Source organism: Aythya marila, assembly GCF_965140915.1.
Source record: "Aythya marila genome assembly, chromosome: 18".
NCBI lineage: Eukaryota > Metazoa > Chordata > Aves > Anseriformes > Anatidae > Aythya > Aythya marila.
The window spans coordinates 3,011,306-3,035,964 of record NC_139059.1 but is presented as its reverse complement, the minus strand read 5'-3'; the positions used below and the strand labels follow the sequence as shown (position 1 = coordinate 3,035,964).

General features: G+C 50.4%; 1 protein-coding gene across 2 annotated transcripts in view; it reads left to right on the top strand.

The window, feature by feature from the left end:
- The window catches only part of AXIN2 (axin 2), a 25,560-nt gene extending 1,582 nt beyond the window's left edge, over positions 1–23,978 (top strand). The window contains exons 2-11 of one of the 2 annotated variants that reach the window (XM_082774722.1): positions 1–579; positions 6,504–6,644; positions 11,990–12,092; positions 14,001–14,141; positions 14,358–14,854; positions 15,018–15,197; positions 15,482–15,712; positions 16,358–16,453; positions 17,677–17,844; positions 22,149–23,978. The exon at positions 1–579 is cut by the window's left edge and continues 351 nt beyond it. In XM_082774722.1, coding sequence (XP_082630848.1) covers positions 1–579; positions 6,504–6,644; positions 11,990–12,092; positions 14,001–14,141; positions 14,358–14,854; positions 15,018–15,197; positions 15,482–15,712; positions 16,358–16,453; positions 17,677–17,844; positions 22,149–22,275 — 2,263 coding nt within the window. In that variant the 3' untranslated portion in view covers positions 22,276–23,978. Of the gene's footprint in view, positions 580–6,503; positions 6,645–11,989; positions 12,093–14,000; positions 14,142–14,357; positions 14,855–15,014; positions 15,198–15,481; positions 15,713–16,357; positions 16,454–17,676; positions 17,845–22,148 lie in introns of both variants that reach the window. The other variant, XM_082774721.1, reaches the window with a different exon arrangement.
- Positions 23,979–24,659: the final 681 nt, after the last annotated feature.

The window sequence follows — 24,659 nt, the reverse complement described above, 5'->3', positions numbered from 1 at the left end:
CAAATCCTTGCATTCCTTGTTGGGAGATCAAGATGGTGCCTATCTTTTTCGGACCTTCTTGGAAAGGGAAAAATGTGTGGATACCTTAGACTTCTGGTTTGCCTGCAATGGCTTCAGGCAGATGGACCTTAAGGATACCAAAACTTTAAGAGTAGCCAAAGCTATATACAAAAGGTACATCGAGAACAACAGCATTGTCTCCAAGCAGCTCAAGCCTGCTACCAAGACCTACATAAGGGATAGCATCAAGAAGCAGCAGATAGATTCTATAATGTTTGATCAGGCACAGACTGAGATTCAGACTGTGATGGAGGAAAATGCTTACCAGATGTTTTTAACTTCTGATATATACCTCGAATATGTAAGGAGTGGAGGAGAGAATCCTGCTTACATCAACAGCAACGGACTGGGGAGCTTAAAAGTTGTCTGTGGCTATCTCCCGACCTTGAATGAAGAAGAGGAATGGAGCTGTGCAGACTTTAAAAACAAAATCCTGCCTTCGGTGGTTGGACTATCCAGCAAGACGTTGAGGGTTACAGCGAACGTCAGAGCTACGGAAACCATTGAGAGCGGCTACAGGTAAGGGAAGCCGTGGGACTCGTGCTCTGGGTGAACTTTGAGGACTTTGAGGCTGCTTTTGGAGAGGCTGGTGGGTGGCGAGCAGCGAGGCCGGGGAAGGCTGGGCTCGCAGGGGACACGGTGCTTCACGCACCTCCGAGTGCTGTGGAATTTGGGGGGCGTTGGCTTTTCCTTTTTTTTTTTTTTCCCCTTCTCTGCAGAGGGAAAACAAGATACTGTGCTCTTGAGCTCTGTTGGCTCTCTCAGTTCTCTTATAGATCAAAAACTTCATAGCAACTATGTCCTCCGGACATACGTTAATTATTGGTTCAACTTTCAAACCTATTAAGCGCAGGAGTAGAGAGGATCACATAGACACATGAATAATGTAACCTACTCGTCCACCAACTTCACCATCAGCCAGCGTTTAACTACGTTGGTTATGTGGGAAGCAATTGTGCGGTCGTGGAGCAGGAAATGTATGCACTTACTACATCAAACTCTGCAACTTGCAGAAAATCTTCTTTTATTTTGGCGGTGGTTGTGTGATAGGCAGCCTCTCTCGGCGCGTTCGCGGTTGGTATCGTGTCAAAGCCATTTCGGGTGGCTTCGAGCCAACGTATACAGAGGGATACTTAATTTGGAGTGCTGAAGGTAGCGCAGACATCCCAGGTGTGGAGTAAGAGCAGGTCTTTGGTGCTCTCCCCTTGGCTGTGTACTCAAGAGTTGAACTTGCGAGACGTGGTTGTGCCTAATGGCAGCTGGAGAGGATGGTGTGGGTTATGGGATGGCACAGTCTGGTGCCCTCGGTAGGGGCACGTCTGCCACCCCGACCCCTTCCTTTTGTTGGAAGCAAAAGAAACGATGATGAGGTGAGGAGATGAGGGTGAGGAGAGCCAGAGCCCTCTCCGAGAGAAGGGGGATGGGGAAGAGAGACTCTGATGAGCAAATGATGAGTTGTATAATCCTCTGAAAATGTATTCTTTCCTCTCCCCACCCTTACCATAAATGTGGCTTGTTGAATCAGGGTTGAGAGGAGAGGGCTCTGCTGGCAGATGTGCGCTCCTGTCTGCTGGACGAGGAGTTTGGGTTTTGCTAGGGTAAGTGTTTGACATCTCGTTTACAGGAATTTTGAGAGCGTGTCTGTGATTCATGGACATCAAAGGGCAGCGGGCTGCTTTGGGCTGCGCTCTGCCTCGCAGGGGAGGCTGTGCTGGAGTGCTCTCTCCTCCTGCCCTGCAGAGAGCTTCCAGCTGTGCAGGGCTTCCTGGTGCGGGGCTGCGAGCCCGAGCCTCCTCCTGCCCCAGCAGGAGCTGGGAGGGCTTCTCCGAGCTGCAGGGGCGATGCTGTGGGGCTGAACGAGGCGGTTTTGGTCCTTCCCCTCTGCTGGAGGGGTGACAGCCGGCAGCGTGGGTGTGGGACGGGAGGGCCGTGGCCTCGGGGGCTCTCCTGCTGGGAGACGGCGCGGGGCGGAGGCGCCGCTTGGCAGCTGGCGTGTGGGGGACGTGGGGTTTTTGGGGGGATCCTCGTCTCGTGCCTCGCCGTGTCGCTGCCTGAGCAGCTGCTGCTCTGCAGAACCTGGCTTGAACTGCTGCCCCTCCGCCTGCTTTCCAGGAGGGGGATGTTGGATGCTTTTATCTTGCAGCCTTTGTTGGTGTTTGGAGCTGGAAGGGCTTTGGCTGTAATGTTCTAGCAGTGCTGCAGGCCCTGCTGAAAACCCACATGCTCCTTGTCCGTGAGAGCTCTCACACAACTGTGGCTCCTTGCCCGATGAGTGCTGTGGGTTTTTTTTTTTTTCCCCCCTTGCCTTTTATCCCTTTTCTTTTTGACCGAGGATTAGTGCAGCTTGCTCCTCACGCATCAGATCTACCCTCCCAGGACACGAGGTGGTGCCTTTGGCTTTGATCACCTTCTGTTGAGTTTCCAGGAGCGTTTGCTCTCCATGGGGCCAGGAGATCTCAATGCAAAGAGAGGGAGGTCAAGCTGAGATGCTTCTGGGTCCCTCCCCAAGCTGTCCGTTTGTGAAGCCACTTGTGCGTGCATGTGCTAGGAGCTGATGAGCATATGGACGGGCTATCTCTCATCGCTCAGCATTTAGGATTGCATTTAGGATTGGAGCTGAAGCTTACACATAGGCTTTCCTGGTGAGCGGCCAAACCACACCTCCCTCCTAGTATGTGCGATGGAATTGAAGGATTCCTGCTCTCCTCCCCAGCGTGTTACGTTCTGCAAGTGCTGTGCAAGCTCTTCCCACTTCCATCAGTGGGTTTCGGTGTGACCAGAGCAGCAGAAGCCGGGCTGAGTGCACCTGATCCCAGGAGCTGAGCAATCTGGGGCCAGCCCAGCATTTGGATGGGAGACCACCTGGAAAGCCCAGGGCACGGAGTCACGGCCAAAAGCATGGCAAGCTGGAGACCACAGAAACCAGGCGAGCTGCAAGACTTTGGCCCCAGCACCAGCACCGGCCAGGAAGAGAAGTGAAGTGACAACACGTGCATGCGAATCGCTGCCTGGTGTATCTGGAGCCCTAACACAGGAAATATTCTCCACTTAGAGAGCTCTCGTCCTTTTAGAGCGCCTGCCCTCCCCTGCGCCTTGCGGGGAGGTTAAAAGCGGCCTCCCCGCGCCGCCGAGAGCGTTGGACCTGGCCCCATTGTCCAGGAATTCCAGCTATTATTTATACGCGCTTCTAAATTTATCATGCACGAGTTTGTGTACACAGAGCCGGGCTCCTTCCTTTGCAGCGCCGCCGCACAGGGTGTTTTTGTTCAGGCCAAGGTGGACTCATCTGCCTCCCATTAAGCTCTGGGCTCTAACATCAGTGGGGCTGGCCTTGCTCGGGGAAGGCTGGGGCTTGCAGATGGCCTTCTGCCGGCTCCGAGGGCTTCCTGGCCTTTGAAAGAACCCGCCGGTGGAGCTCGTTTTGTGTGAAGTTATTGGAACCGAGTTTGGCTTCAATTATCAAAGTAAATGATGCCATTGTAAAGCTATGCTCCGAGCAGTGTTCTACAATTAGAGCATGGAAGCTGTGATTAACATAGTTTTGTTAAAATACACTTTTTTTTTTTCACGTTTGTGCAGGCTTTTTTTTTTCCTTTTTTTTTTTTTTTTTGCCTTTAAACCTGTGATTGCCCGGTGATGTTTGTCCCAAGGAAACACTTAATGAGATTCAGTTTTGCCTCAAAACGCTCCTTGTAGATTTTCACTTCTCTCTGTGTAAACCTGGGGTTTGAACTGCCAGAGCGCTTTCATTTGGAGGAAGTAGAGTTTGGTGATTAAAAAAAACAAAACAAAACACTCTGCAACTGCACCTTCTAACAGGGGATAGCACCAAGAGCCCCTGAAATTCTCAGGGCCATGCACCACCTCTGCTGTGCCCCTGGCCCAACGCAGCGCACGGAGCTGCCCGAGCATCAGGATAAGGGCAGTGGGGGAAACATCAGGCTGCCTTCTCAAAACTACAGAGCAACTGCTCCCTGACAGCTGAAAACACTTTGCATGTGGGGTTTGGAGGCTCTAGGGGGTGTGGGGGGGTGCCTGGGCACAGCATCTGCAGCAGGAGCCCACCGCTCTCCCCTGGAATTTAAACCCCTCGCAGGCAGCTCGGTGCATCTGGGTGCAATTACTGGAGTAAGGTGGTCGAATTAAAATAAAAATTAAAGCAAGCAAACCGGCGGGGGCTGCTTTGCATAAAGTGTGTGGGGGTTTCTGGAGGGTGCTGTGGCGAAGGGGGAGCTTTAAAAAAAATCGTAAACTTTGGGGGTTTTTGTGTCTGGGGTTTTGGGAGGTAATGCAGTGCTGCAGCCCGGTGCTGCCTGGGAAGATGAGTTAGTTCTGGCCACTTTCTCTAATTATATCTTCCCAAACGCTGCGTTTGGACACACCTCCTCGCCCTGTGCCGTGTTCATACGGAGCCACTGCCTCCGCCCCCACCGCAGCTTCTCCAGCAATCGCATCCACGGGGAGAGCACAGCATGGCAGCACAGCCCGCCTGGGCATGGCAGCACAGACCCCTCTGGGCATGGCAGTGGTCCTGGGCTGGGGACCATCCTGCCCCACCGAGCCCCATGGTCCTTGGACGCTCTCCTTATACCCCAGCTGGTTTCAAGTCAAAGCCACGATGAGCTGCATCCCGTGCAGTCAGCCCAGCAGCCCCCCGAGGACCTGGGCAGTGTCACGGGGACTCCAGCGTCCCCCTGACGCTGAGCAGGAGGCTGCACGTTTCTAGAGGAACTTTTCTGGAGTAGTAGTGGGATAACTTAGTGTTTCGCCCACATGTGGAATTAATTTATCTTTGAAGATTTAACTTCTTTCCTGTGGCATTCCTCGCTATCTCATTTTTTGGTGTTTTTTTGTTTTTTTTTTTTTTTTTTTTTGGCTATATATTTTTTAACATCTTGATCTCCTCATCAGAAACGTCTTGGCCTCCCTCGGAAAGGAATGCAGCCCCGGCTGGGCTGAATACCTGCGAGCAGCCCCAGCCCCGCGCCTCATACCAGAGAGGCCCATCAGCTCCCCCATGCTTCCCTCTTTTTTTTTGCCTTTTTCATTATTTTTTTTAACCTCAGCCTTTGTAAAGGCTCCTGTTCTCCCGGTGGGGCAGGCTGGATGTTTGTGAGAGTGGAGCAAAGCCCAGGCGAGTGGGATGGTGATGGGGTGGGTGGCGATGGGGTGGGTAGCGGCAGGAGGGCTCTGCTGCTCCCCATTAGGGCCGCTCTGCTGCTCGCTTGCATCCAGCCCCGCCGTGGGGGTGGGGAGCTTGAAAGCCCATTAAAAAACCTGCCGAGCCTGCTGGCACATTCCTTAGGCCCCCAAGTCCTGGGTAAGTGGCCCTAATTATTAAAATCAGCAGTCCTTATCAGATGACAAGGCCCTTTGCTTTGATATACAAAGGCGGAAGCTTAACAGCCCCATCTTCCCTCGCAGAGGAACAAAATGTGCACCTTAACACGCAGCTTCAGAAGCTCCCTGCCTAATCCCCTTATCGCCTGCCCAAGATGATCCTATTGATCCTGGCTGGGACCTTGGGGGTGCTGGAGGTGGCCCCCAGCGGGCACAGGGACACACGTTTTCCCCCACACGGTGACACTGCTGGTGCCACCACCGTGCCATCGCCTTGAATTCCTCGTGTCTGCTCCTGGGTGCTCAGCTCAAACACCCCTCTGGGGCTTTTTGGGTTTGCCAAGCCCGTGGTGTTGGTGTCAGTAACCATTAACTCGAGCTGCTGCCACCTTCCCCTTCAAAGCACCACCCACAGCACATCGTGCTGGTCCTGCACTCCCATCCTCCTCTCCCCTCACCCAACCCTAAACATAATAAACCCCAAACTGAGGAATTAGTTGATTCTCCTCAAATTGGGGCTCTTTATAGTGCGGGGAAGATGGCAGCCCTCTGGGAGGCCAAGGTGGAGGCAGTAGATGGTGGCTGTGGCCGTGCTCTCTGTGGTCCACGGTGGTCCTGCCCCAGCAGTTCTGGGCAGTTCTGTTGCAGGCCACACAGATACCACAACGGGTTCTCCCACAGGGCCCCTAACTCCTGCATTCAGTGCAGACTGAAGCATTTATTAGCTGGACTCTCAGCAGAGTGCAGTGGGACCTGAGCTCTGAACTTCTTGATCTTGTGCTTGCTGATGCCAACAGCAGAGCAGCACCAAGCTCTAAGGAGCAACTCTCTAAAGGGGTCAGAGCACCCAGGGGATTTAATTTTTTTGCCAGAGTGCTTCATGGGATTTTCTAAACTGCATGTCCAACGCCAAAAGCAACATCTTTAAGGTTGGTCTTTGGATGCTCTTAGACGCTGCCCAGGCAGTGGATGGCTGGTTGTTCCTCAAGAGCCTGAGCAGCTGGTCCATGGTTCCCAAAAGGAGAGTGCTGCCCTTAAACCTGTGTGTTGTCCTCCAGCACAAGCCTGACTGGTAACTGGACTCCTGTTTTGCTCATCCCTAGGTCCTTCAAGAGGAACGACCCCGTTAACCCCTACCATGTGAATTCCGGCTACGTCTTTGCCCCCGCAACGAGTGCAAACGACAGCGAAATATCCAGTGATGCCCTGACGGACGACTCCATGTCGATGACGGACAGCAGCGTGTGAGTATCCCGTCCTGCTCGGGCCCTTTGGGACGTGCCACCCGTAAATCCGTGCTGATAACGTGGTAGGGACTGGTGGGAGCGAGGGTCCTGCCAAACTGGGGGGCGTAGCGAGGCCTGGCAGCCTCGTGCTTCGTGCTGTCGCCGTAGGTGTTGGGTGGAGTGAGGTGGTGAACCCTCTGTTGGCTTTGTGCAGCTGCAGCTGAGCAAATGTGTTTTCCCCTGTGCTGGTAGTGCTGCCTGACTAACCCAGGAGGGCATCTCCCTGTGCCTTCTGTCTTAAGGCCAGGCTTCCTTAACTAGCTATCAGTCATCAAAGAGAAGGAGATTGCTTCCTGTAGGAAGTACTTGCTGTAATTAAGGTTCATTGGTAATGGCAGAATGTACATTAATAGGGCCAGTGACCTGAAGGGGCAAATAGCTGCTCATCTAGTGTGGCTGGGGCAGTCTTCAAAGGGCCATTTGAATGGAGCTGCGTGGAGCAGGGCTGAGTGTGTTCGGAGGGTAGGGATGAGAGGTGGTTTTGTGGCTGAGCCCAGGAACTGCAGGATCTGTGCTTTCCTCCTGACTCTGCTGAGAAGTGTGCAGCTGGGAGTGCGGTGTGCGACTGTTCTTCCCCAGTTTGCCTTCCCCAGCAGGAGAGAAATGGGGCTTTTGTGTCTGGGGGTAGAAGAGACAGCAGGGCTCGCACAGTGCTCTTAAGGACCATTTTCTTCAACTGGATAGAAGGCAGATGCTTCCGTTTGTGTTTCATGATCTTCACTTAAGTACGAGTCCTCTAGAAAAACCAACCTGCCAGATAACAGCGCTGCGCTCTGCTCTCACCAGTGAAACTTCCCCAGTGCCTCTGTCACTTGTGGCCAGCGATTCCCGTGCTCCCCTCGGGGAGATTTGCATTCTGGGTTTTTTAAGTCAGCAGTGCTGCATGATGCTGCACAATGGAAAACAGGATTTACCAAAAATCCTTGATGCATAAACAAAAGCTTTTTTATTTCTTTTTTTTTTTTTTTTAATGCACAAGTGTGTTTTGAACTGATATTATGGAAAAAAATAGTTTGTTGTCCCACTAGATTCCCTTATTGAACAATATTGGCATTAAATAAAAGAGCTGAATCATAGGGTGACTTCTTTATTTCTTCTTACTGGCTCTGGTTGTATGTGATCATGTGTCAACAGAGCATTCATTGGGTTAGTCATTTCTGGACCAGTGTAGGGTCACTTGGGATTCACAGGGCTAGGATTATACCCTCTCTTCACAGCAATGCCAATTGTAGGCCTTATACAGATGAGAGCACTGAGTGAGAAATAAAGTGCATGGTGGATGAAAGGCTTAACTGAATCGCTTTCAGCCCATTGTTAGTCCAGGGGAGCTTAGCGGGGATAAGAGGGTAGCAGCCCGCTTTGAAATTCCCTTGAACAAGTGAATAGGAGCTCCCCATAAAGCAGCGCATGAAAGAAGCCTGCCTGTTTTTTCCTGCCATAACAATAGCCCGTGCAGGCTGTGAGAGTTTGGGGAAGCTTGGCTGATTAAACTGCCCACAGCTCCAGGTTGGGGGGCGGCTGGAGGGGGGGAGCAGCCCTGCCAAAGGCCCGGGTCCTGCTGCGGAGCCACTTCCCCGGGCGTCCCCGCTCCATCTGCGGGGCTGGGGGCGGGCGGGTAGCGAGGCGGTTGTGTTTTGGGAGCCGGAGAGGTAAATTGGCACTTCTTGAGGCTCGGCTGAAGTATAAGGCTGATGTAAAACTTCCTTTACGGAGACGGAGGGCCGCTGCCAAGATGGCAGTAAAACATTTGGGATTAGTTCCTGGCACCTGGCTCTGCCGGCTCCTGAAGGCACCGTGCATGCGGTGGGGGCACCAGCCCCACGGCTCCTGCGGGCCGTGCCAGGGGGCTCTCCTGCTGCCAGGCTTTGCCACTTTTTCAGCAGGGGACCCGGTTTTATTCTGCTCCGCCAGGGCGAATGGAAATGAGTTCCTTTGGCTTGCGTTGGTATCGACTGAAGAGCAAAAACTTGTTCTGGAAAAGTCTGTCAGACGTAACAGCAAAGGCAGTTTTTAAAAAAATATATCTAAAACCTCAACTGTGCCGGACTTTGGAGAGGTCTCCAAATAATGCACAAGCTGCCTTTTTTTATTATTTTTTTTCTATGTTAGATGCCAGGGATCAGCCTGTGTGCCTATGTTTTGTAACAGCCACAAAGCATCATGCAAATGTATATTTCCATTTCTTGATTGGGGAGGGGGGGGAGAGGAAAGGGGATTTTTTTTTATTTGCTTATATCTTATTTATGGATTTACTTTGGACACAGGGGAATGCTGCTGAGCAAACTTCAAATATTACCTTATCTTACAAACCAGGCTTTTGATGTTGGCAAGATCAGAGGCTTGTTTCAGAGCCGTTGCCAAATGAAGATGGGAGTGAATGCATATGCGCATGAGTCTGATATTTCAAAGCAGCAGTAAAACTACATTCAGGTTAGGTCAGGCACATCTGAGTCAAAAGGCTAAGATAATTGGCTCAGCTTAAATGGCAGCTGACTGGGTAGAAGACTTCAAACTAGTATTTCCCCCAGAAAAAGATTGGCTTAGCCCCAGCCTGGTTAGCTGAAATGTTTATAATTAAACTCTACTATTTAGTGCCTAAACCCTGTAGCTCCTCAGCCCACAGCCTTCAGTAGCCAAGAAGGTGAGTGCAAATGTTTGTTGCTGGAGCATGGGGAGAGGCTGCACCAAGAGGAGCACCTTCGTGCTTGGCATTGACCCTAAACCCGTGTTTTGTGCTGGAGCCTCTGGCAAAGCCCAGCCTTTTTGTTTTAAAGGCACTTTCTCCTCATCAAGGGGGGTTGGGGTTTTGCCCCCCACCGTATCTGTTGGCTGTACTTAGCCTGGCTGCAGCTCTGCCTGCCTGTCCCTCCTGCAGTAGGTGACCACATTTTGTTCAGCCCTTCTAATCTGGCATTGTCCGTTCTCCCCCATTTCATGTGGAAGGCCCAGATTTAGAAAGCACTCATCAAACTGGCTATAAAAGTCCCTCCTCATTCTCCAGGCTGACTTTCCCAAGCTGCACTGCCTTCCCATCACAGTGAAATACCTTTTTTTTTTTTTTTTTCCTTTAATTCTGCACTTCGTTACAAGTTGTAAAACTCTTCTGACAAGGCAGGGCTGTAAAAGCAGGGAGCAGGAGGCTTGATCTGGGGCTCCGCTGTGCAACCAGAGGAGGTTTAGGGGAAAGGAGCGGCCTTCACACCGACCTGAACAAGGGCAGATCTTAAATAAAGAGAGGAGCCGCGCTCTTGAGTCGACTGTTGCAGGGCTTTGCTTTTCTCCTCCTTTTCGAGCCACCCTGCCCGGCTCCTGTTGGAGCTCCTGCTCCTTCGCTCATGGACCAACCCTTTGGGCAGAGGTGGTCCCACAGCGCAGGGAACACGGGGACACCCCACAAGGAGAGCTGCACCCAGCCTGGTACAAGGGCTGGGGATGTGGGGATGGCATCTCCTGCTGGCAGACCCAGCGGGAGGGAGGTGAGGAGCTCCTCCTTGTCCCTTGGTCGTGGCCTTGGGTGCTGAGCACAGACCCTCAGCATCCCCCCTGCACTCCCCTCTGGGGCTGCCACTGATGGAGGACACCTCCTCTGCCATTGACTGCTAACGGGATTAGACCTTTCTGTATGGGTGCAGGTAATGTGCTCACCCTGGCGTTGACTTACCTTTCAAATGTCTGTTTTACTCATTATTCCCCGTACTGAAGGTCTTCCCTAAGAGACCTTTATCTCAGCAAGCCTCAGCGAACAGATGCTTCCCTGAAGGTGCAGCTCAGTTGGCTTTCACTCAGGATTTGCTCTTCCCCATCCTTCCCCCAGGCTCATGCAAGCAAGTCAGGTGCCCACGCACGGAGCACAAACACTTGGGGGCCACCAGCAGCTGCGGTTGGTGGCCACGGCCAGCTGCCTCCCCACAAGGCAGCCCCGTGTTGTGCAGGGGGCACAATCAGCTCCTTTCACTTGGAGCACAATGCACGCTCACAGGCTGCGTCTGCAGGAGCCTGGTGATCATCTTGTGGCATCACAGACTGCCTGTGGGCTCCCAGCGTGCTTGCTCTCGTTATCAAGATTTTTCCAAGTTCACGAAGATGAATTTGTTCTGCTCTTTCACTCTGGGCTTTGCGACTTCGTCTTGCCCATCAAAACAGTCACTCCAAGAGCCACTGAAGGATTAGCTGAGCTCTTCACGAAGGCCTGAGACAGGGCGCTTCAACCCGTGAGCGTGGAGCGGTGGGATCTAGCCATCACCTCCAGACAAGGGACCTGACACCCCGGGGTGGCATCCCCTCGTGTGTCGGCTCTGGCCATGCACCCAAAACGTGTCTTCGCACCACCAGCATGGCCTGGGCACGTGGGGCTGCTGCTGCCTGCTCGGCCACCACAGCTTTCTGCTGTGCTGGGGATGAGTAAGGTGTGGGGGCAGAGGGATGAAAGGGACTGGGCCGGAGATCAAGGTTATTCCACGAGTCTGAGGGAAGGGGTGGCAGCAGACATTCAGGATTTCCAGGCACGCTCTTCTGGTTGTCCCCGCTGTCTGCGGGAGGCCCTTTCATCCCAACCGAGGGAATTTTTTTATTTTATTTTGCGTGGCCGGATGAGAACGCCCCGCGTCACCTCAAGCAGGCCGTGCAGTGCTCTCTTGGCACCCGTGCTCCTCTCCTGGCCTCTCCTCGTGGTTTTCTGGCCATGAGGCGAGTGACGTTGTGCCGAAGGGCATGGCCTGCGTTTACTTGCACCCTGCAGTGGCCAGCTGGTGCTGGGCAGCCCCAGGGCAGGAGAAACATCTCGAGAGCTTCAGTAGGGCTAAAGGTTGGGAGCAGCCCTTTGGTGGCCATCCATCGCCAGCCTCCTTCTTCTTGTTTCCGTAGTGCCCATGTCCCATGGGGTGGTTTAGGGCTAGAAGAAAGTTGTGGTCTCAGCCTAATTTGGCGGTGAGAATTGCAACAAAGCTGAAAGGCAAAAGCTTCGGCCTATCAGCGGAAGGGCCTTTCAGGGAGATGCCTCAGAAGTGAAGCTAATGGGATCTTTGGGGCCTCTTCTTGTGGAGTTGCCTTCAGCTTGCTGCTCAGCCATGCAGATGGTGGCACAGCCCCTTCCCGAGCTGCCAGGTGACTTATCCTGGCCTCAGGTGACATCCAGGGCACTTGGGGCAGCTGGGAACAGGGGCCTGGAGCAAGCCCAGGGTATTTTAGAGCCGATGGAGAACTGGCTGGGTTAGGGCCCGGGGTGATGGCGTGGAAGCCAGGCTGATCTGCCGTGCCGTGCATCCAAGAGCCCCAGCTGACGGTGACCTCTCTTCCGTGTGCAGAGATGGGATCCCCCCGTACAGAATTGGGAGCAAGAAGCAGCTCCAGAGGGAGATGCATCGGAGCGTTAAGGCCAACGGTCAAGTTTCTCTACCTCATTTTCCGGTAAGTTCAGGTGGGAGCTGCAGGGCCTGGGACAAACCCTTGGGATGTTGGAACACGTGGAGGGACGGGAGCAGGGGAGGGGCATGTTTCCATCCTTGTCCAGTGCCAGAGCTTTCCAGGAAAGACCTTGCTCAGCATCAGGCAGGAGCCGTGTGCTTTCAGCATCCTTGCAGAAACCTGCTTACGCACAGGCGCATCTGGTCATCACCTGAAAGCCAGGTGCTAATTAGGGCTCTTCCATGGCACTGAATTTGCCCTCCTGGTCTAAATTCAAGCGTGGATGCTCTGGTGAGGTCCAGCAGAGCGTCGGCTGCAGGTGCAGGAGCCGGGCACCGCCTTGACACCTCCTCGGTGCCGCACGGACCAGGGTTTGCCTTGCGCGCATCGCCCTCAGCCTTCAAAAGCACCCCATGTGTCAGCTGGCAGGAAGGAGGCTCTCCCGAAAGAGAAACATTTGCAGCAAATATGTGCCTTCAGAACTCTCGCTGCCTTGCTTTGAGGGGGTCCAGTTCGTGGAGCTGCCTCGCTCTTGAAAATTAACTCGCTGACTTGCTAATTCAGTTGACTCGCAGGCTCCTGATTCCTGCAGTGAATAAACTGTTTACACAGACAAGTATAAACTTATCTTGTCTTGAGATTAATATGCTAAAATTCCTCTTTCTGCTGTCTTAAGCAGCAAGAAATCATAGATGATATTTCTGGTGGAGGGGGGTGGTTTATGTGGTTTTTCTTTTTGGTATTTTTTTTCCCTTCCTCCATAAAGAAAGTTCTATAGCCTGAGCTTGTAAATTAGATTATTTTGTCCCAGGGCGTGCAAATCGACTTTCTCTGTAAGGCAGTGCTTTGATCAGGGACTGAATAGAGCCAGCTTGTGTAAGAGTGACAATTTCCAGCAGAGTGGCCTTTTTCTACCCTCACATCATTTCTGGAGCTAAGTGGTTGCCGGAGAGAGGCCCCACCTCATCTGGTGGGTAGTATGTGAAAGAGTTGGCAGTTCAGCTTTCTGCTTTCAGCAAAAAAAAAAAAAAAAAAAGGAAAGAGTGAAAGTAGGGGTGAGGGGAGTGGAGTGGGGGCGCGTGGGGGTGGCAGGAAGGAGGGGAGAGTCAGGTGGGTGCTTTCTTTTTCCCTTCCTCCCCCCCCCCAATTTGCCTACCATGTTTGCTTCTTTTGGCAGAAATTCTCGTTTTGCCTTTTTATATTCTGCACTTGATTTGGAGATGTTCCCTTTTTCCCTTGATAGATCTGCTTGAGGCAGCCAAGCTCAGCAGTGTAGCACCGCTAGCCTGCAGCAGCTTTCTTCATTTTCTGTACAAAGAGATGGAGGGGGGGGAAGAGATCTAGGACACTGTTGAGACAACACTACCTCAAAGGTGCCCAGTGTGTAGCCAGGAAATAAATTACCAGTACTTCTCTGATCTGCAACCGTTTGACTTCTTTTTTTTTTTTTTCTTTCCCTTTTTCTCCCCCATCTTATTTTTTTTAATTTCCAACTCCTTTCTGTTTATACTCACTTTATTCCTTGAGTTAAAGTCTCTCCCTCCCACCTCAGAGGTTTTTTTTTTTTTTTTTTTTTTTTGATGTTTGACAACAGTCTTTGAAGATTTTCTACTTCAGAGTAGCTACTGATGGGCTGGTTGTACTACAGAGAGAACAAGCGGGGGTTCCTCAGAGTGCGACCAACTGCTCCTGCCGAAGGCAAACGCTGGTGGGGAGGATGTCACTCCATGAGGCCACAGCACTAGCTCATAAAAATCCAGAGCAGACCATGCCTAGTTGCGGTCGTCTTTTTCATCCAAACATGGATACACAACAAGCGTAGCGGGGCCGGCGATGCTGCTCCGGCTAAGCGCCCGCGCCCCGCGCCGCCCGCTAAACATGCCTTGTGCCTTCTGTCCCCGCTCCTTGTAGAGGACCCACCGGCTGCCCAAGGAGATGACCCCGGTGGAGCCGGCTGCCTTCGCTGCAGAGCTCATTTCCCGGCTGGAGAAGCTGAAGCAGGAGCAGGAAACCATGGACAGTCTGGAGGAGAGGCTGCAGCAAATCAAGGAGGTAGGAGGATTAACCCTGCTGGGACCGGGCAGAGATCCCGCATGCTGCTGGGCTGGGGGAGGCAGCAGGGCTGTATCCTGCCTGCTCTGAGGGCACAGGGGGGAGCGCAGCTCCCGTGGGATGGCTCTGCGGTGGGCAAGCCAGGGTGGGGATGTCCCAGCTTGTGTCTCGCTGACTCCCCGACCTCTTCAATTATTCCTAATGCTTCACCTCCAGGACGAGGAGAAGGAGGGCTCGGAGCTCCCCGCCAGCCTGCAGAGCAGTCGGGAGGTGGCGAACCCCCAGCACCCGCAGCACCCGCTCTCGCTCCTGCCGTCCGGCAGCTACGAGGAGGACCCCCAGGCCATCCTGGACGAGCACCTCTCCCGCGTGCTGAAGACCCCCGGCTGCCAGTCCCCTGGCATGGGCCGGCACAGCCCCCGCGCCCGCTCCCCCGATCGCCTGCCAGGAGGCAAGCTGCAGCCTGGCGTGGCCTCGCCGGCCGCCTGCACCCTCCTGGGTAAGGGATTTATCACCAAGCAGACCACCAAGCACGTCCACCACCACTACATCCACCACCACGCCGTACCCAAGACGAAGGAGCAGATCGAGGCGGAGGCGGCTCAGCGGGCACAGTGCTGCTGCCCTGCCGGCAGCGACTACTACTGCTTCTCCAAGTGCAAGGGCCACCTGAAAGGCACGGACCCACCTCTCCCTCCGCTGGAGCCCTTCGGGTAAGCCGCGAGCCTTTCTCCATCCCACCCACCCAAAAGACAGCAGCCCACCCTCCTCCCGCAGTGGGATCGCTTGGGTGGGTTGTGGTCGGTGCTGCTCAGGGTGCGTGGGGCAGAGCAGGTGACTAACCACGGGCTCGTGTCCCCTTCTGGCCACCAGCAGGACGGGCACGCTGACCAAGAGGCCGGGCAGAGGAGCGGAGAGCGTCGCCCTGCCGGCTGGGGACGGGGGGCTGCCCGGCCCCGGAGGGGTGCAGCTACCTGGCGGGGAGGCGGACCGGGCGCAGAACGTCTGGCAGTGGATGCTGGAGAGCGAGAGACAAAATAAGCACAAGCCCCATAGGTAAATACGCAGCTGTCTACAGCAATATCGCTCCCGGTAAATATTTATATATTACACGGGCTGTCTATTTTTACAATCGCTAAAAACAAATGAGACTCTTTGCTCCTCCGGTTTAATATAAAAGCTGTTCCGCAGAACCAGAAAAACCACAAAAATGTCATGTTTTTGGCAATAAACCTCCTTTCATGTTATGACAGACTTTTGAGAGGGAGCGAGCAGAATAGGAGCTGCTATTAAAGTCATATTTTCCAGCTTTTCTAACCCGACTTCTTCCCCTCCCCAAGCACACAAAGCACAAAGAAGGCCTACAGCTCCGACTTCGCCAAGGGGGCCCCCAGCGAGCGCCCCGGCCGCCACCACCCCTGGGGGACCGGCAGCCACCCGCGGGGGGTGCAGCCCGCCCACCCCTTCGTCCAGGACCCCACCATGCCCCCACTCACGCCACCCAACACCCTCGCCCAGTTGGAGGAAGCATGTCGCCGGCTCGCCGAAGTCTCCAAGCCTCAGAAGCAACGGTAACGGCGGCAGGAGGGACGGGGCGGCCCTGGCTGGGTTTGGTGCTGGGATCTGGGGAGCAGTAGGGGGTTTGCCCTGGGTAGGAGTGTCAGCCAGGGGTGTTTGCTGGGTGCTGGTTGTGCTCTTCTTCACCCAAACGGAGGCTGGGAGCTAGCAAGGCTGCAGCAGGCGCGTGTGAACGCGTGGACGGTGCCTTCCTCACGGTGTAGGTAGAGGTCCAGATCAGGAATGGGGCTGGACCGTGGGGATGCATGACGGCACAGCTTGGCCAAGCCCCAAGGATGAGCCTCCTTATTCCAACCCCACCCTACCCCGGCACAAATAGTTTGAATCCTAGGCTATTACTTCCACTCTTTTGATGGCTGTAATTTGCCCATTTTTCCTCTGGGCCGGACTCCAGCTACATACCAAGTGGAGAATTGGACTGGTTATCATTCATTTGGGTATGGAAGGATCATTAGCCCACAGCATTTTTAATTCTTCCTTTGATTGTTTACAACATATGAGGGTTGATACAAAGAGCGAACTTAATGACCCACAGGAGATTTCAATTAAGCAGATCGTATTTCAACAATTTTTAAAAAGATCTTTTTCTTTTTTTTTGTCTCCTCTCCCCCATTTGTTCCCCCCCCCCCCAACTTCAGATGTTCAACCTCAAATCAGCAGAGGGATCGAAACCACTCAGCTGCTGTTCAGGGGGGAAACACCCCTTTTTGCAATGCAAGTCTCATGACAGAAGAGTGAGTATTGCACATGGATAAAAGGATTGGGAAATATATATATTATAATAATTTTATTTTCATTAAATAGATTGTGCTTTGAAAAGAGGGAAAATTTTTATATCTGAAGTTTTAGTCTTTCAAACATTCTTCTTAAAGAAAGAACAAAACATTTTCAAATCTTGTCTCTGGCTCTTTTTAACTGGCATTCCTGTAAAGTGGACAAAGATTGGATTAGTCTAATTACAGGATGGTTCTTTTAACAAGAAATCTGCTACAGAGAGGTCTAAAATGGCCTAAATAATTAAAGTTTTCTTTCTTACCCTCTTCATCTTAAGCAATGAGTAATGTTTGAAGTCCAGACTGAGCCACCTGACTAGAGCCTTTCATTTTTAATTGGTTGACCTTAAGTCCACCAGCTGTCTTTGCTAGCAGCTTTTTTTCTGAAGCCACTCTACAAAGACTTAGAACAAATTAGGAAGACTAAATTACTGCGGACTAACACTTTGTGACCTTTTGACATGCCAAGTGTACATTGCCTCAGCAGCAGTTGTAGATTTGGCTGCATGGCATTCACCAGAGCGTTGCCATTTTGCTGTGTAATATTGTTTTAATCATTCTTTAAGAAGGGTTCCTTAATTTCAAACGACAAGATCCGGTTAATTTTATCCTTGCTGTTCCCGAGTAAAAATAAGATCACCTGTGTACTTCAGGTGAAAAAGTCTTGGAGTAATTTTACTGTTAGCTGTTGCTGGTTGCAGGTACAGTTGTGCATGAGAAAGGAGTTTGTCAGATGCTTTGTGTGAAGGCAGATGAAATGAATCTTTTAAAATCAGACATGTACAGTGCTTGGGCCTGGGAGGTGCTTAGCCCATGGTGAGCCCTATGCACGCTCATCTGGACCTTGGTCCTGATTTTACAGCAAGTTCCTAACCTCAGTTCTCCCCTCCACAAACTGGGACTGAGTCTCTGCAGCTCAGATGCACCCTGAGGCTGGGCGCTTTGTGATGCTGATATTTCCACCATCAAAGCAACCAGGAGCTGCTGTCAGAGCCCAGCATCCCACAGGGCTAAGTGCTGTGCAAACACAGCATGACAAATTCACCTCGAGTACAGGAATATCTGACTTTCAGGTCACACCCACTGTATTTCTGACCAGCATTACGTGGAGACTGAGCGCAGTGAAACTGCTTGTTCTCAAGTGGAAAAATAGAGTTTTTGTGTGTGTTGTTTTTGTTTTACAGTCACAAAGAGCCAAAGAAACTCCCGGTTGTTCACACCTCTCAGTCTAGTGAGTTGGTTGTCACCTATTTTTTTTGCGGAGAAGAAATTCCCTACAGGAGAATGTTAAAGGCCCAGAGCCTGACACTTGGGCACTTTAAAGAGCAGCTGAGCAAAAAGGGAAATTATAGGTAAGAATCTTTCTCATTTGTTTGTTCTTTCATGTACTGAAATAAGACAAAAGAATCAGCAGATATTTTTGCAGATCTGCCCACAGCAACACATTTACATCACCTTTTGGAGCCTGCAGCTTTTCTATTCTTATTCTCTTCCCACTCAAACCAAGAGCAGCTTGGAGATGGAGCAATGGGACAGGCTGCACTCCCTGAGCAGCAGCTTGCCTACTGGGCCACCTCCTCTCCTTCTCCCTCCCCTGCCTCTTTCCAAGTTGCATAAACACGCAGGCTGCCAAGCCTTGTGCTACAGCTCTGGTCCAAAAAAGCTGACTACCAGGTGAATACCTCACCTTGCAGGGAAGGCCTGGAGCCCCTGGAGTGGGGTGGGTCGTGGGGTTCACTTTACAAACCAGGGGCGTCAACATTCGTACTGGTTCTGTCCTCCTGTTGCTACTATATTATTTTTTGGTGTGTGTTTGTAAAATGGGCACAAGGCCACCCCTGTCCCACAGCTCCTGGTGTTTGTTTGAATAGTGTTGCTGTAAATCCAGTAAGTGGAAGGCTGGGATACGCTTCTGAGCAGACAGGTAGCTGAGGTGCAAGCCAGTTTGTTTCAGCTCTTCAAAAGCCTTTTCTCTTTGTTAGGGGAAAAAACACTGCCCTGTGGGGAAAAATCCACCATTGATACTGGGTTTTTCCTCAAACAGCACCAGTGAACCCTGTGTGTCTGGTTTCCAGGGCCCAGTTTAGCCAGTTTGCTCCTTCCTTGCTCCCGTTCCCATGGCAGTATCTTTGTTGGCTGTTTTTTTGCTGTAATCTCCCAGTGGATTTGGGTGCTAGTGGGATCATCTGTCTGCCCCTTCTTGTACATGCTGTGCGGGGGGGTGAAGATCCAGCTTTAAGGTTTGAATTTGCACTGAATTTGGCACTTCTTCAAAGAGCCAGGCAGCCTGCCCTGTAACTGGCAGCCTCGGATTTAACCTCCAAATGGTCATTTTGTTTTGTTAAGAGGACTTTCCAGCTGGTGCACCATGGCTGGCTTCCCTTTAGCTTTGGAAACTCTACCTATGCAGCTCAGAAATCACCCTGGGGAGCTCTCAGGCTGGGGGGTGCTGAGCTGGGGTCTGTCTCTGGATGCTGCCCAGTGAGGCTGGGGCTGAAATATTGCCAATCCTGCCCCCAAATCATCTTTGCAGCCCGCCCAGCTGCCATCAGATGGCAGCAACCTGCAAGTACACCCAACCTGGACAACCTCCAGGGTAGGTGCTGGTGTTCCTTGCACCCTTGCACCACTTCTCAGCTTTTACAGTCTCGCACTGCCCACCGTGCATTTCCTCTCACTACAGACATGGATGCAGCCCCGTAACCCAGTTGCAGCCCAGTTTGCTCAGCCTCACCACGGTTTGCTGCTGCTCTGTTCTCTGTGGCTGTAGTACCCCTCTATACACCACCCCCTCTAAAAAAAATAATCTTTTTTTGTGTGTGTGTTTGTTTTCTGTGACAATTTTTGTGCGATGACTGAGTGCTGGAGTGGGATCCTAGAACCTCTGTGGCCTGAAAGCCCCTCCAGGTGCAATTATTTGTGCCTTGTCAGACTGTAATTACTTTAGAAAATGTTTTTAAGTGACTGACAAGGATGAAACAATGTTTTGCTTAGATCTCACCCCTTTACACCTGGGTAAAGACAATACTGAAATTTATAAAAGGAACTTGGGTACGTGCCCAGTATTTTATCTTGCACAGACACAAGGTGAAACTAATTACACAAATGTGTGTACCTCCAGGGAATCATTTTGATCTAAGCTTTGACTTTTGGCTGGACTTTGAGTGAAACTGCGGGTGACCTTCAGGGAAGAGGGCCGCAGTGCCCAGAGTAGCGTGTGTGTTACGGGGAGGCACTAACTAGGCTGCTTTGGTCACATCTGGCATTGATTTCTTTTTAAGGCACATTTAATAAGCATGTCTTTGAAGCCTTTGCCTTTCATTTAATGCACAAAGACATGCATAAATGCTCGACTCTCCAAATTCTTTATTGATTGAATCAGTTTGTGAGGCGGGTACCTCGGGCCCTGTCACTGCTCCTCCTCGAAGCCGAGGCCTGCGCCCGCTGGGCCATGGGGCAGCCCCGCAAAAAATTGCTGCTTTGCTTTCCCCACCCCACCCCCCCCCCAAAAAAAAAAAAAAAGAAGGAATTAAGCAGTGATTTAATACTGATGGCGTTAACAAAAAACAAACACACACACACACACACACAAAAACTGGGTGGTGTCGGGTAATCTTAACATGGCAGTGGTTCAAAACAGAGCTGTAACACCAGGCCTGCTCGGCTCTATTGGTGCCAGATGTCCAAAAAAAAAAAAAGAAAAGCAAGGCTTGCCACATAAAATATGTTTCAATGGAAAGCCCATTTCTGAGCAAATAAGAGCAGAGCGACTTGTTTGAAGATGTTGTGGGGGAGGATTTTGCTTTGCCTCCTCTCCTTTTTTTTTTTTCCCCTTTTTTTCTGTGAAATAAGGTTGTAATTATGTAAAAGGTCATAGCGTGTTTTCTCAAATAAAAATTTTGTAAACACAGCCAGCACTTCAGCTTGTGGAGGAAGTTATTGGGAAGAACGGCTGTTATCTGGAGAGGGGCGGAGAAGGGGAAAGGGAAGAGAAAGTTCTTTGTAATTCATTCAAACTTTCCTTGTTTTTTTGGTTTTGTTTCAAGCCCGCTGGCCTGGGGAATTGTGGCCTTGACCTGCAGCATTAACGGTGGTGGGAGTTGTGCCATTGCCTTCAGTGAGCGCAGGCTGTGAGGAACTTAAATGAGATGTTTTCCTTGCTGAACCTTTAAAGACACAACATGTGTCAATTCAGCTTGGACTGACCTTACAAAAATAAATCCTAAACATACCTTGACTAAATGTAGCTGCTTCAATCTCTGTAACCAAAAAGCCAGCTTTTATCCCCCTACCAAAATAATTTTAACTTACCCTGAAAATAAATAGATATGAAAGTCATCCTTACTGCGTATGTTAAAAATGCGCAATAGAACATTCCCTGCTTAAAAACGAAATTCTAACAGCGTGCCCTGGCTTTTTCAGTTTTCCCAGTAAAAGTGAGCTTAATTTGCTCTGCTTTTTTGAAAAACTTTCACCTAGCAAACAGCTGCTAACCCCAGTTGTCTGGAAACGCCAGGGGAGGGGTGTGGGAAGTGTTGATTTTTTTTTTTTTGGTAATTCTGATGAAGGTTTTTCCATTTCTGGTGATCAGATGGGAAAGCACTTTTCCAAGAGAGCAAGGGAGCAGGCATGTCCGAGGAGGTGTGCGGTGGCAGACGGACAGGCTCCCTAAATGCTACCCCTCTGAATGGAAGCCCTTCATTTGTGCATATGCAATTAAGCAGCCTTAGAAGGAAGAAAGCTAGAAACGGGATAAAAGGAACCTTTAATCAAGAAGCTGAACGGTCTAATTCAGGATAATAGAGGGGTCCTTACTGTTTGACACAGGAGGGGTGGGGGGTGTTTTTTGTCTCTGGGAGCATTGGCTTCATGATCTAACGACCCAAAGCAAAAGAGAAGGAATGCAGGACACTGCTACTTGACCTTCTGGTGTCACGTCTTGCAAGCTAGATTGGGGTTGCTCTTTGCATGTGACCGCTAGGAAGCATCAGAAAACAAATACAGTAGTTTCTGTCATTTAAAATGGATATGTGAATTAGGCACTTTGTTGTTTCTGATGGGGAGCTCCCAGTTTTTCTGTAGCAGTGCCACAGAGTTTCAGCTGCTGCTTTGCAGGAAGCTGGGCAGGCTTTCTTTTAATCCATCTGTATGCCTAAAAAGCCTCTCCTTTTAATAACAGTTGCTAATTTTAATGTTGGGCCTAGGCTTTGAAACAAGAAAACACATGAAAGAAAGAAGGTGGTGAGAGAGGGGAACCTTAAGAATGCCTCGCTTTGAAATCGTATTTATTTATTTTTTAAATAAGATATTTGACCAGAAATCACCGCGCTTTCTAATTTTCCTTACTGCTAAGGATACCCACTGCCAACGCGTGTGATTTACTCACGGTGCTGTAGAAGCTGCTGTCACTGCAGAGGAGCGTGCTCAGCCTCGCTCCCTCCATCCCATCGCCGTCCCCGCTCACATCCCTGCAGAGCCGGGGACGCTTTCATGTTGCTGGACCTGACCTGCCCTGAGGTTTTCCTGGCCACGCTGGGAGCTGGAGGAGTGTCCTAGGAGGGAGAGATTGAAAATGTTGTGGTTTAAAGAGCTGCCAAAGCATCCTTTACTTTACCTTTTGATTTTTTTAACTGTGTTTTAATTCTCCTCACCACAGATACTACTTCAAAAAAGCAAGCGACGAGTTTGACTGTGGTGCAGTGTTTGAAGAGATTTGGGAAGATGAAACAATTCTGCCCATGTACGAAGGAAGGATTCTTGGGAAAGTAGAAAGGATCGATTGATGGCATCTGTGTTTCTTAAGAAAATTTAAGCTAGAAAAGTCTTTGGACACACAACAGTAGTGATGACAAGGAAAAAAACTCTGAAGGAAAGTTTTGAACCAATGAAGAAAAAAAAGTGAAGTCTCTGAAGACTTTGCTGAATTAGCCTTAGAGGAAAAAAATGGCATTTATTATTCATGAGTTGGGTACTGAGATGATAAAAACCCTGAACTATTTATTAAAAACATGACCACTGTTGGCTATTGGAGATGCAGACTGTGTTTGAGAGACTTCCATACATAATATATGATTTCCTGGGGATCTGAAATCTATGGACTAAGAGAAACTATGTATAGCTTACCTTAACAGTAATCCTTATTGATATTTATTGAACAGTCTGTTTTCCCTTAAGTCCAGTTTTTGGATATGCTGCTTTAACAATGGAGAAGAGAGGGGCTGGGAAGTGGGGTGATGGGAGGAAGGATTATTTTATTTTTTTATATTGTTCCCACTATCTAAAATTTAGGAGTATGGCCAGGAGCGCATTGACGATTTTTTTTTTGAAGGGGGAGGAGGGAAGGACCGATGTTGTGCCCAATATTTCTCCAAGTGAAGATAAAACTTCTAAAGGAATAATAATAATAATAATAAAAAAGAAATAAAAATACTGTCCTACCATCCATCTAGAGACCGGTGCATTTTAATCTATGCTGCTCTAATTTGAAATAAAGGTCTTAAGCATGAAATACGTTAGATGCAATATAACACCACCAACTTGCTATTTTGTCCATGGATTTCTGTGGTGTGAGGTTTTTGCTTTGCTGCTGTCAGTGTTGAGGGGGCCGTGTGGTGTCCAGCGCCTATCTCAGTCGAGGTGAGCTAGAGCAAAACCCAAGTGTGGAAGAGCTGTAGAAGGAGCCATCCAGTTCCCATTTCCATACGTAACACCCCAAAAGGACACATGGCAAAAGCCAGGTTAAAAACCCGCATGTATCCCACACAGCTAGCTAATTTCTTAGCCACTCTACTTCAATGTTAGCACAACTTCTATTTAAACGCCATGTAACTATGACGAGGAGTATTTTCAGATCGTTGTGGAGCGTGTGATTCGTTGTGTGGTGGTTTTTGGTGGTGTTTTTTTGTTGTTGGTTTTTTTTTTGTTTTTTTTTTTTTTTGCCTTACCCTCACGACACCCATTGAAGGCAATGGGAGGTGTCAGCCCAGGCTCTCTGCAGCCCTTTGGGAAGCTTCACGTGTGCGTGCGTGTGCGTGGGTGTTAGGACAGCGCGACCCTTTCCCGAGGAGGACCTTGCATTTCTACAGTTGGGTTTTGTGTTGATTAAGTTAATCTGTGCATTCTGTTTGCCATTGCTACTTCGTGTAAGTCTGTATATATTGTAGAAAATGTATGGTGGAAATATTAATACACTATCTCTAGTGTTGTTAAAATTTAATCAGTACAGTACCTGTGCCTGCATGGTGTTACTAGGCCATGCGTCGCCCTATATTCAGGGTTCAAGCTTTCCCTTGTTTGTTTAAGGGGTTTATGTATAAATATATTTTATGCCTTTTATTACAAGTCCTGTACTCATGACTTTTGCCATGGCATTTTGTTCTACTTATACTGTAAATTATGCATTATAAAGAGTTTCATTTAAAAAAAAAATTACTTGGTACAATAATTATTGTAATTAAGAGATGTAGCCTTTATTAAAATTTTATATTTTTCAAATTAATATTGTCTGACTTCTTTCTTTCCACCCCCTGATGTCTCAAAAGGTTTCTTCTCATGTGTGGTGGCAGCTGAAAACAGAGCTGAGCTCTGCCCTGCCTTCCTTCCCTCCTCTCCTTGGCAGGAGCTGCTCCTGCCGGGAAGCATTTGCAGCTCCAGTCGGTAAGGCAAAGCCTTGGGCTGGACTCGAGTGCAGTGATTAATTAAATCACGCACAGGTCCTTCAGGTGACTCGGGTACAAATTTGGCATGGCCTGCAAACCTGCCTGATGGGGGAGAGAAAGGCAGAATAGAGGAGGAGGATTTTCTCTCGGGATGCTGAAGCCCAGGAGGGATTTCTCAGACTCCCAATTCTGGCTCTCTCTGGGCAGCCCATGATGGCACATCATGGGCTTCGTGGTGAGGTGATGGAGGGTGGGCACATCCCTACCAGGTGCTCCTGGCTTCCAGCTCGTCTCCATCAGCCACCTGCAGCACCTGCCCGAGCCACCCCCACCTCTTGGCTCGCCTGCCTGCCTTTGGGAGGGAGCTGAGGGGTGAGCTGCTGACCGTGTGCCCGTCCTCGCACTGGTATTTGTGGCACAAAACCTATTTTATAGATGAACGACCTTAATTTGTTCCTGAGGGAAGCTGCCCATACCAGGGCTGGATTTGTCTCCCAGCTGTCGCTCAG